The following is a 12097-nucleotide window of genomic DNA, read 5'->3' as shown; positions in this document are numbered from 1 at the left end:
GTGGATCCAGGGCCCCCCTCTCTGGCTATGCCCATTCCCAGAGAACAAGAACTGGGAGCGGGGGGGGGGGGTGTGCTTTGCCGACCAAGCAAAAGCAGGTCTGGCTGCCTTGAAACAGGGGAAAACCTTAGCACCTGATGATTTAGAGGAGGTAGACATGAACACCGAACTCAAAATGCCCTATATATTTTTTTGTTATAAACACGTTTCTCAACAGAACCTTTGTGTACTGGCCCGGTCCAGGTGACGCAGCTGGACAGCAAGACGGTGATGGTTCTGATGAACAGTAAGTACAGAGAGAGGAGGCGGTTGGTGGGTCGGCAGAGTGTCGCCTTCGTGCTTTCTTGCAGGCACCAAAACGATCTGGGAGCAGTCGCCGAGACCACATAACACCGGTCTTGAAAGACCTACATTGGCTCCTAGTACGTTTCCGATTCAAAGTGTTGGTGCTGACCTTGAAAGCCCTAAACGGCCTCAAAGGCCCAGTATACCTGAAGGAGCGTCTCCACCCCCATCGTTCTGCCCGGACACTGAGGTCCAGCGCCGAGGGCCTTCAGGCGGTTCCCTCACTGCAAGAAGCCAAGTTACAGGGAACCAGGCAGAGGGCCTTCTCGGTGGTGGCACCCACCCTGTGGAACGCCCTCCCACCAGATGTCTAGGAGAACAACAACTACCAGACTTTTAGACGACATCTGAAGGCAGCCCTGTTTAGGGAAGCTTTTAATGTTTGAGGCGTTACTGTATTTTGATATTGTGTTGGAAGCCGCCCAGAGTGGCTGGGGAAGCCCAGCCAGATGGGCGTGGTATAAATAATAAATTATTATTATTATCATTATTATTGTTGTTGTTGTTTCCCCAGGGAGTGTCCGGTTTGTCAGCCTCGGAGGTGTGCTGCTTCCGTGCCCCCCAGAACTCGCCTTTGACGTGGCGGTGGAGTCAGTTGGTGGGTCCCTTCCGCCTGCCCTCTCCAGCCCGCCCCCCTGCTTGTTCCGCTACACCTGGTGCCTGTGTTCTCCTCTCCTTCTCTTCCAAGTTTCTGAGTGGGTCCAAGAGAAAGTTGCGTTTCGGGGTTCTGATACCAACAGCTTTCGTTTCCCCCGAGCGTCTTGGTGGCAGCTGTTAACTGGAGGGCTAAATGATTTATTTCCCCCCAATCTGCTGCCCCATCATTCCTGTTCTCTGTTTGGGGTGGTGTGTGTTCTGGGCCACGCAGTGGCTTGATCACTGCGCAAGATATTGCCCTAGGTTAAGCTTTGGGGCCCCCTTTTAGCTTGAGGATGTTAGTGCCACTTCGGAAGAATTTCCTCCCGACTCCAGAGAAAGCTGTATTAATGAAGAAATCTGAGGGTTACCTTGGACAAAAAACAAGGACACCAGCCACGAATACCAGAGCAAAACAGCAGCCAGTAGGCTTGGTCTTGATTGAAGACTGTCGCGACAGGACTCCCACCTGCCACCAGGTGGAACAAGATGGAAGCCCCAAACAAAAGAGAACCCAATTTTTTATTAGCTGCTAATCCCCATGTTACACCCCCCCAACTACATCACGGTTACATCATGAAATGGGAGGTCTGGTGGCAGTAATCTGAGCATCCTGGACCCTGCCCCATGGTTCTCCTTGCCCTCCACCAAACACCCATCAAGTGTAACAGAAAAGATATTTACATTTCCCTGTTTCCCAGCCAAGTTCATCGCACCCTTTTGTCTTCATCTGGGTTTGTTATTTCTGGAATGGCTACCTGTCTGGCACTCAGGTATCAGGATGCCAGGAATTATCACCCAGGCAGAGGGGCTGCTGAGTAGCTGAGCTCACCTGTCTATATGAATTTCTGAAGTTTTCCCAGTGAGCCAGTGCATAGATGCATTTATCAGTTAATTCTTACATTTGGTATTGTGCAGCAAAGGCCCTTGGAATAGATAGGAAGAAACTGTGATGAAGTGTTTTGTGGGGACAAATCACAAAAGTCACAAACCCGATTGTGCTAGTTTTGGTAGTGGGCTGCATGCGCATGATATCTGCTGGAGGGGCAGCCCATCCCCAACCTATACATAAATTCCTGCAACAGCTGCATCTCCAAGCCCAGTGTGAGGCATCCCAAGTGAAATTGGGGAAGGCGACTGCGACGGACTCTGAATTCACTTTTGCCTGTTTCTCTTCACAGCGGTGGTGCGGAACTGCGTGCACGCCTTTTGGTGTCACGGCGTGCAGATGTGGCCTCTTGGATCAGGACAGGTACAGAGGGACGCCTCCTTCCAGCATTGTGGCAGAGCAGGGCTTCTTGGGAGACCAGGCCAAAGGCCCATAGAGGGGCGGGGAATTCCTCACTTCCCGCAGTCTCAAACCCCTTCTTCCCATTTTCTTGTCAGGCCAAGGTGCTAAGTGGGTTCTTAATTCCTCTTTCTGGAACCCTCCAAAAAAATGAGAGGCACAAATACAAGATGGGTGACACCTGGCTTGAGAGCAGTACATGTGAAAAGGATCTAGGAGTCTTGGTTGACCACAAACTTGACATGAGCCAACAGTGTGACGCGGCAGCTAAAAAAGGCCATGCAATTCTGGGCTGCATCAATAGGAGTATAGCATCTAGATCAAGGGAAGTAATAGTGCCACTGTATTCTGCTCTGGTCAGACCTCACCTGGAGTACTGTGTCCAGTTCTGGGCACCACAGTTCAAGAAGGACACTGACAAACTGGAACGTGTCCAGAGGAGGGCAACCAAAATGGTCAAAGGCCTGGAAACGATGCCTTATGAGGAACGGCTAAGGGAGCTGGGCATGTTTAGTCGGGAGAAGAGGAGGTTAAGGGGTGATATGATAGCCATGTTCAAATATATAAAAGGATGTCACATAGAGGAGGGAGAAAGGTTGTTTTCTGCTGCTCCAGAGAAGCGGACACGGAGCAATGGCTCCAAACTACAAGAAAGAAGATTCCACCTAAACATTAGGAAGAACTTCCTGACAGTAAGAGCTGTTTGACAGTGGAATTTGCTGCCAAGGAGTGTGGTGGAGTCTCCTTCTTTGGAGGTCTTTAAGCAGAGGCTTGACAACCATATGTCAGGAGTGCTCTGATGGTGTTTCCTGCTTGGCAGGGGGTTGGACTCGATGGCCCTTGTGGTCTCTTCCAACTCTATGATTCTACTGCCCTCCCCTGTTGTTGCTCCCTCTACTTTTTTTTTGCAGAAATGAGAGTAAATCAAGCAACCAAGCAACCGCCAACCTTGCAGGGTGTGCTTGCAGAACAGCTTCCAGCTCAGTAGCCGCTCTTCCCCTTTCTCCCAGCCCCTTTACCCTGATTGTAGCAGCAGAATAGACCTCTTATCTGCATCCAGGGGGTGCCCCCGTTTTCCTACACTTGACCCCAGAGGTGTAAGATTAGGGGTAGGCAACCTAAGGCCCGGGGGCTGGATGCGGCCCCATCGCCTTCTCAGTTTGGCCCATGGATGGTCCGGGAATCAGAGTGTTTTTACATGAGTTGAATGTGTCCTTTTATTTAAAATGTATCTCTGAGTTATTTGTGGGGCATAGGAATTCCTTCATTATTATTTTTTCAAAATATAGTCCTGCCCCCGACATAGTCTGAGGGACGGTGGACCGGCCCACGGCTGAAAAAGGTTGCTGACGCCTGTATAAGATGCTTGGCACGAGGCTAAAGGGGTTGGGGGCTGGTTGCTGATTCCCAAGCGAACTTAGACTGGCTTCCTTTGTTATTCTGGCTGAGACCTTTCTGCTCAGACAGGCCTTTGGAAAACCAAGGAGCAGATAGTGCCGACCACTGGGCACACTAGATTTTAACTGCTGGTTCTAAATGGGTTCTGATGAATTTTAATGATTGTTTTTAAACTGTTTTTTTCTTTTATTACATTTCAAATTTTGCAACAATGTTTTTGAATGGTGCAAGTCGCCTTGAATCCCAGCTTGGGGGAAAGATGGGAAACAAATACATTAAATAATAATAATCATCCTGACACAACCCCATTACTTCTCAGTTACAACAAGAGGTGCAGGATCAGCGGTGGACTTTCCGTTCAATAGGAACCTCCAGGTAGGTTTCAGAAGGATCCAATTTTATCTGTATATAGCAGAGAAGCAATGACAACCACCACCTAGGTTTGGGACCCCAATGTGCCTTTGGGCATCTTGGCACTTTGCTTGGTACCCTTCTTGGCACCCATCACAGCCCCTGTGCCCCTTCCAGTTCTATTTAATTTTTCATTTAAAAAATATGACTGGTTTTGTGGTTGGGAACATTGCACCTCTTTGTTGGGGCCGCCACATTTTTTCATCTGTGTTGAAAAATGAGGTGTTGAAATGTGTTGAAAATGATGTTTTCATCATTTCTGTTGTGGGGTGGGGTGTCCATTGAATTTGAGCATCACCGGTGTATATTCTGTGCCACAGGTATTCTGGAGTCTTTATCCAGGTTTGCCCCGATTCAGAAAACCTTCCTAGACTTACCGGGCTCCCTGAGCAGCTGTGCCAGCCCATCTGGGAGGGTGTACCCCACGGTCTGGGGCAGGTTCATGCAGGGAGTCTCAGTCTGCAGCCCCTGTGACGGCAGATGCCTCCTGCCCCCTCAAAAAGACCACCATCCAAACAGCCGCTCACCTGTGCCCTGTGCCAGTGTGGTGTAGTGGTTAAGAGCGGCGGACTCATAATCTGGTGAACCGGGTTCACTTCCCCACTCCTCCGCATGCTTTTTATAGTGTTTTTATAGTTGTTCTGATTTTGAGTGGAGTGCCCTACCTGGGTGGATGGAGCAGCCAAGTAATTTCGTTGTCCCCGAGAGGGGGCAATGACAATAAATATATTATTATTATTATTATTATTATTATTATTATTATTATTATTATTAGCTGCTGGGTGACCTTGGGCCAGTCACACTTCTCTGAAGTCTCTCAGCCCCACTCACCTCACAGAGTGTTTGTTGTGGGGGAGGAAGGGAAAGGAGGTTGTGAGCCGCTTTGAGACTCCTTCGGGTAGTGATAAAGCGGGATATCAAATCCACACTCTTCTTCTTCTTCTTCCATCCTCTGCCAGCACCGTCGTGTTAGAGACCCGGCCTGTGGGTGATCCAAACTCTGCCAGCAACCTCTACGTGCCAGAATGACACTTGCCCCCCTGTCCTGCCTACAAGTGGAGCATGTGTGCCAAAACGGCCCCTGCCACCCTCTCCCTGTCTCTGACCCTCACAGGCATGGAGAGCCTTAGAGGAGGAGCTGGGGGGTGAGTGGGTAAGAGAAGCCAGCCTATCACAGCACTGGTCAAGGGCCACTTAGCGTTGTGCCGTTCCCAACAGGCACAGAGCGACACACCAAACTCCTGGTTTCATGGGTCTTCCTTTTATGTATCACGCCACGCCAGTAAAAAAGCAATTTTTTTAAAAAAAGCGTTCGTTTTTTGCTTTCCTCGGAGCAGGCTCAGTGCAAGGAAAACAACTGGAGAGCCCAGGAGTACCATGAAATATGAGCCAACTATGTCGGGAGGCCCTTCGTTTGAGGGTGGGTGAGGGGACTGGGAGTTTGCATTTGGGCTGGTCGGTGACAGGCGTTGCCCTTTCAGGGCCAATTCAGGCTGCACCTCTGAACCAAATCAGGAACTGGGAATGCCAATCGGGAAGTGAGAAGCAGGAACTGACACCAGCCTTGTGCAGCTCGGAAAGACAGGGAGAGGTTGCATGTGTTTTTGTGGCTGTCCGTCCTGGGGTTGCCAGACCTCAAGTCTGACCTGAAATCTCCAGGTTTGCCTAGCCCTCTCCAGGCAGAGGACTTGACTCTCTAGGGTGGTGAGAGTGCCAATAATAACAATGTAATAATTAAGAAGACTGCGCATGCAGCTTGCAAGAGTCAGACGGGCAGGTAAAGGGTAAAGGTAAAAGGACCCCTGACCATTAGGTCCAGTCGTGACCGACTCTGGGGTTGCGGCGCTCATCTCACTTTATTGGCTGAGGGAGCTGGCGTACAACTTCTGGGTCATGTGGCCAGCATGACTAAGCCACTTCCGGCGAACCAGAGCAGCGCACGGAAACGCCGTTTACCTTCCTGCCGGAGTGGTACCTATTTATCTACTTGCCCTTTGACGTGCTTTCGAACTGCTAGGTTGGCAGGAGTAGGGACTGAGCAACGGGAGCTCACCCCATTGTGGGGATTTGAACCGCCGACCTTCTGATCGGCAAGCCCTAGGCTCTGTGGTTTAACCCACAGCGCCACCCGCGTCCCTCAGACGGGCAGGAGCCAGCTGCAAATTATAGCATAGACACTCAGGGTGGGGTTGGGGGTGTCTTTCCTTCTCCACCTCCCTCTCCAAATCCACCTCTATCTCTAGGGCCTCCTCACCCCACGGCATCATCGGGGGCTACCCCCTAGATCTCTGGGCGTGGGATGCTCCTGACCTGGCAACCCAGGTGTTAGAAACCAGGTGCTGCTGGAAAGGCATTTCGTTGGCTGCACACAAGGAAGACACGCACTCGTCGGCCAGTTGCAGCAATCTATGGTTTTATTGGCAGGGAACCAAGCTGGCCTGGTGAGGGGCAGGGGAGGGGACAGAGTGGCAACCCCCTGCCCACCCCCCAGTAACAGGCCTGGCTTGTTTTGGCACTGGCAGTAGACATGGAGGGTAACAGGATGGATCCGGGCAGGAGGGGAAAGGGGCCACTGCTTCCAGGAGAGGAGTGTGATGCACAATCAAATCCTGGTGCCCCCCCGGCTTTCCCCCCCCCCCAATGCCCACTCACACACAACACACACACTGGGGTAGAGTTTCTAGGGTGCCTCCCCCAGCTCCATTGGCACAGAGGAGCCCAGGCACCACACAAACCATAAATAGCACGAGCCCCACAAATGAGACACAGATTTAAGGGGAGGGCAACACAGCAAGGGGGACTGAAGCAGGAGGGGGCTGCGTTGCTGGCAACCCCCCCCCCCCATGTTTGGGAACCTGGAACAGGGTGCCCACACCTCCCTCTCTCCCTCCTGCACTCACAAGCTTGCAGCGCCCCCGCCTGATTGCTAGACAACTGACAGACAGCAGCAAAATAACTCTCCTTCTCCTCAACCTCCTCGTGAATCTAAAACAGCATTTGGCTCCCCACCCCCCAAAGGCCCTCCCCTCTTGGCTTGGGGAAAGAGTCCATAAAAGGCACTTGAAAGTGGGGGAGCCCTTTGACCCTAGAAGGGAAGTATTGCATGGACACCCCCACGGGACGGGAAATGGGTGGGAAGAGTTACTGGCCGGGTGCGGAACTCTTGGCGGCCCCGGGTGCAAGCCGGCATGCGCAGCCCTGAGCCAGCGGATTGCTTTCTTTCTCCAAAGGGCAGGAATCCTCGCCGGGTCTGGAGGGAGCCAGGCCTGGCTGCGGAAGGGGGGTCGGGGGGGGGGATATAAAGGCGGTGGCAGGGCGGGCAAGGATCAGGTGTGCCACCCCCACCACCCCCACTCTGAGGCACCATCGCTGCTGCCTCCCTCCCCCTCGCCGCGGGCAGGGGGGAAGAGGGCGAGGGAAGGTGGGTGGGCCCAGAGCGGGTGCCTCCTCCGGGGCACAGGGCGTGGAAGGGGGCCTTTAGCTAAGCTGGTCTTCATATTGCTTGCGGAAACAGTCGCCGGCCGGAAAGAAGTCCCAGCTCCGCTCCTGGTACATCTTCCAGACGTAGGACTCCTGTGGGAACAGAGGAAGAGGCTGCTGAGATGGACTAAGACATGGGCAGGAAACTAAGGCCCGGGGACCGGATCCGGCCCAATCACCTTCTCAATCCGGCCCACGGACAGTCCGGGAATCAGTGTGTTTTTACATGAGTAGAATGTGCCCGTTTACTTAAAATGCATCTCTGGGTGATTCATTCCCCCCCCCCCAAAAATATAGTCTGGCCCCCCCACAAAGTCTGAGGAACACTGCCGAAAAAGTTTGCTAACCCCTGGACTAAGAGAAAGGGCAGCATCCCTGCTGGAGAAACAGCCAAAAACCAATGGGGAGGGGGGTTATTTAATAATAAATTATTATTATTAATAATACTCCACCCATCTCGCTGGGTTTCCTCAGCCACTCTGGGTGGCTTCCAACAAAGTATTAAAATACAGTGGTCTGTTAAACATTAAAAGCTTCCCTAAACAGGGCTGCCTTCAGATGTCTTCTAAAACTCTGGTAGTTGTTCTCCTAGACATCTGGTGGGAGGGCGTTCCACAGGGTGGGTGCCACCACCGAGAAGGCCCTCTGCCTGGTTCCCTGTAACTTGGCTTCTTGCAGTGAGGGAACCGCCTGAAGGCCCTCGGCGCTGGACCTCAGTTTCCGGGCAGAACAATGGAGGTGGAGACACTCTTTCAGGTATACCGGACCGAGGCCATTTAGGGCTTTAAAGGTCAGCACCAACACTTTGAAAGACGTCTTCAGATGCATGTGGCCTGCAGCGGTAGGGAGGTTTAGGGTGTGAAACTTCCATTTTTTTGCAAATATATTCAGGTCTTAAAAATATGTTTGTGGGTGCGAGGAATTTGAACCTGCCGTTATTTTTGCGATCAGACCATTTTTGGCTTGGAAAGTCTACGTTTGAAAAGCAGCATATCAACTGGTTTCGGAAAAACCAAAGAATTTTAATTTTACCTTCCGAACATGTCAGGTAATGCTAAATAATAATAATAATAATAATATGCAAGTACTTGGCAATCATTTTTAATGATTTCTGCGCAATTTCGCACACATTTAACCTACCACGCAAAAGTAAATTATATTAATTTAACCAAACTTATCTTTTGAATTTCCAAGCCACGTCACAGCTTTTTAGCACCCCTCGTTTTTGGAATGTGAAAAGCTGAAAAATTCAGCACGCCCTACTTACTGCAGCTGCCTTTACAGTTTCTTCGTGCTGCCCCTGACATGGGACTAGGCTGGATGGGGGTCAAGACTCTGCTCCCTCTTTCCCCATCTTGCCTCCAATGACCAGTTCTCCACCCCAAACCTTTTGCCTCTGGAACAGGCAACTGAGCTGTCTTAAGGAATGAATCAGGAGGTGTTTGCGTGGGTGGGTGTAGCACACCCTGGCCCAGAACTTCAGAGAGGCCCGCATTCCCTTCTGGGCAACTTTCTGAAGGCTACATGCCAACAGTGGGTGGGGCCAGGGGCAAAAGTGAACAGAGGGACAAATGGAAAACTTTTCCTCTTGTACACCACGGTTTTCTACGCACGCTCACACTCCTCCCTGTTCTCCACCGAGCAAGTAAGAGGCATGGTCAGAGTTCAAGGACAAAGTCCAGCAAGGCAAAAACACTGGGGGTCTACCCCAGTGAAGCCAGAAGAGGGATGGAGGGAAGTTAATTCGGATAAGATATAGATTTAAAGGAGAATAATATTGTTAAGTCATTTTGGACTCACAGCTGTCCATAGAGGCGCAGGTTAATTCTGTGTCCAGGGCGGCTGTCTACCAGCTCCATCTGGTACGCAGGCTGAGACCCTACCTGCCTGCGGACTGTCTCGCCAGAGTGGTGCATGCTCTGGTTATCTCCCGCTTGGACTACTGCAATGCACTCTACGTGGGGCTACCTTTGAAGGTGACCCGGAAACTACAACTAATCCAGAATGCGGCAGCTAGACTGGTGACTGGGAGTGGCCGCCAGGACCACATAACACCAGTCCTGAGAGACCTGCATTGGCTCCCAGTACGTTTCCGAGCACAATTCAAAGTGTTGGTGCTGACCTTTCAAGCCCTAAACGGCCTCGGTCCTGTATACCTGAAGGAGCGTCTCCACCCCTATCGTTCAGCCCAGACACTGAGGTCCAGCACTGAGGGCCTTCTGGTGGTTCCCTCACTGCGAGAAGTGAGGTTACAGGGAACCAGACAGAGGGCCTTCTCGGTAGTGGCGCCCACCCTGTGGAATGCCCTCCCTTCAGATGTCAAGGAAATAAGCAGCTATCTTTAAAAGACCTCTGAAGGCAGCCCTTTAATATTTAATGCTGTGTTGTTTTTAACACTTGATTGGGAGCTGCCCAGAGTGGCTGGAGAAACTCAGCCAGATGGGCGGGGTATAAATAAATTATTATTATTATTATTATTATTATTATTATTATTATTATTATTATTATTAAGATATTTGGAAAAAAATAATAAAAATTGTTGGGAGAAACACTGGGGATCCAAATAGGGTACTGAGGTCCAGAAAGAGAGGGCCTGGGTTCTCCCACCGACCCTTCCTTAAAGTGACATGTGCCTGTCACTTCTCCCCTACCTCCACTTCTGGTAAGATTAGGGCTCCCCCCTCACCTGGCCGGTGTGCTCCGTTTCATCCTTGTTGATGAGATACATGAGGAAGAACCTGTAGAGGGAAGAGAGGCAGAAAGCAATGAGGTCAGAGGCGGGGCTACAGAGGTCTTCAAGCAGCCTTTTCTCAACCTTGGGTCCCCAAGTGTAGTTGGACTACAAATCCCACCATCCCTAGCTGCCAGGGCCAGCGGCCAGGGATGATGGGAGTTGTAGTCCAATGATGTCTGAGGATCCCGGTTGGAGAAAGGCTGCCTTTAGTCCATTGCTTTGGGGAAGTGTGCTAGGAAAAGAGCCCCCCAAATCGCTCTGTCCTTCCGTGCCAGGAATGCAGGTTGAGTAAATCTTGGCTCCCAGCTGAGAGATCGGCAGCCCCTTCGCCACGCTTGCAGCTGCAGCGCCCGGGGAATGGGAAGCGTTTCCAGAGAGGCTGCTTCATGGCTGATAAGGGCTGCTGTCTGCATGCAAGACTTTTCTTGACCAGCACAGGGAAGGGGATGTTGGCGGAAGGATAGTTTGTCAGTACGCTTCCTGTGCTCCCAGTTTCAGCTTCCCTCACCCCTTGCATGGTCAGCTCCTGGGTGGTGTGACACCCACCCCCATTCTGCTTGCCAAACAGACGTTCCTGGTTCTTCCCACGTGTGTTGTGCAAGTTCACGCAGGCGTAGCCATCACTTGATGAGTGCAACGTCAAGGGATGTGTTGCACATACAAAATACCTGTGGCAGGTGGCTTCTGTACCATCTCAATCGCAACTCTTTTCTCTCTCTCTCTCTCTCTCATAGAATCATAGAGTTGGAAGAGACCACAAGGGCCATCGAGTCCAACCCCCTGCCAAGCAGGAAACACCATCAGAGCACTCCTGACATATGGTTGTCAAGCCTCTGCTTAAAGACCTCCAAAGAAGGAGACTCCACCACACTCCCTGGCAGCAAATTCCACTGTCAAACAGCTCTTACTGTCAGGAAGTTCTTCCTAATGTTTAGGTGGAATCTTCGTTCTTGTAGTTTGGAACCATTGCTCCGTGTCCGCTTCTCTGGAGCAGCAGAAAACAACCTTTCTCCCTCCTCTAGGTGACATCCTTTTATATATTTGAACATGGCTATCATATCACCCCTTAACCTCCTCTTCTCCCGGCTAAACATGCCCAGCTCCCTTAGCCGTTCCTCATCTCTCTCTCTCTCTCTCTCTCTCTCTCTCTCTCTCTCTCTCTCTGTGTGTGTGTGTGTGTGTGTGGTCAGGGCATTCCATGAGACATACCTGCATGTGTGAATTCGCCCTTTAAAACAGCCCCCAGCCCCCCATGCTTATCACATTATGCCTGTCAAGGAGAACCAGAACTGCAGCTACTGAGCTTTGGAGGGGCCTCTGTCTCTGACTAGGGAGGCAAGAAGCCTTCATCCTCCATTGTACCCTGTGCTTGTCAGCTGTAGCAAAACTTCCACTGCAGTTTATCTTATGCCAAAAACTATGTTATTTATCTTGTGGTGAAATTAGGCAATTTGTGAAACTGAAAGAATAAATTGTGTTGCAATTGTGGAAGATAACTATGCATGACTGCTAGTTTGTGCATAAAGGGCTAAAGGACCATAGAATTGTATCGCTAGATAGAAACAGCTAGGTCAAATCCCTTCACCTCCAGAGAGGGAGGAAGTGAAACTTTTCTACTTCCTTTCTCTCTCTCTCTCTCTCTCTCTCCTCCCTCCCTCCCTCCCTCCCTCCATTGAATTGAAAAGGATGTATGTGAGCTTGCTACCCAAGAATATTCTGCCTGTGTTTCTTCTTGCGGCTGCATGGAACAATGCATGTATCAGACCTATGAATCTATAAGTAAAGCATTTAAAACTTACTTAGCA

General features: G+C 50.9%; 2 protein-coding genes across 4 annotated transcripts in view; one reads left to right on the top strand and one right to left on the bottom strand.

The window, feature by feature from the left end:
• Positions 1-5289, top strand: part of MAP4K1 (mitogen-activated protein kinase kinase kinase kinase 1) — a 75023-nt gene extending 69734 nt beyond the window's left edge. Inside the window, exons 27-31 of one of the 3 annotated variants that reach the window (XM_079985371.1) lie at positions 218-286; positions 860-943; positions 2163-2233; positions 3987-4042; positions 5038-5289. In XM_079985371.1, the coding sequence (XP_079841497.1) occupies positions 218-286; positions 860-943; positions 2163-2233; positions 3987-4042; positions 5038-5107 (350 nt within the window). In that variant the 3' untranslated portion in view covers positions 5108-5289. The remainder of the gene's footprint in view (positions 1-217; positions 287-859; positions 944-2162; positions 2234-3986; positions 4043-5037) is intronic. The other 2 variants (XM_079985370.1, XM_079985372.1) reach the window with 2 other exon arrangements.
• Positions 5290-6471: 1182 nt separating this feature from the next.
• Positions 6472-12097, bottom strand: part of RYR1 (ryanodine receptor 1) — a 220706-nt gene continuing 215080 nt past the window's right edge. The window contains exons 103-104 of the mRNA XM_079989357.1: positions 10245-10296; positions 6472-7651 (exon numbers count right to left, since the gene is read on the bottom strand). Of these exons, the coding sequence (XP_079845483.1) occupies positions 7556-7651; positions 10245-10296 (148 nt within the window). The 3' untranslated portion in view covers positions 6472-7555. The remainder of the gene's footprint in view (positions 7652-10244; positions 10297-12097) is intronic.

Source organism: Podarcis cretensis (genome assembly GCF_951804945.1).
Source record: "Podarcis cretensis genome assembly, chromosome: 8".
NCBI classification, from domain to species: Eukaryota; Metazoa; Chordata; class Lepidosauria; order Squamata; family Lacertidae; genus Podarcis; species Podarcis cretensis.
The sequence above is the reverse complement of the archived record's forward strand: the minus strand, read 5'-3'. Positions and strand labels throughout refer to the sequence as shown.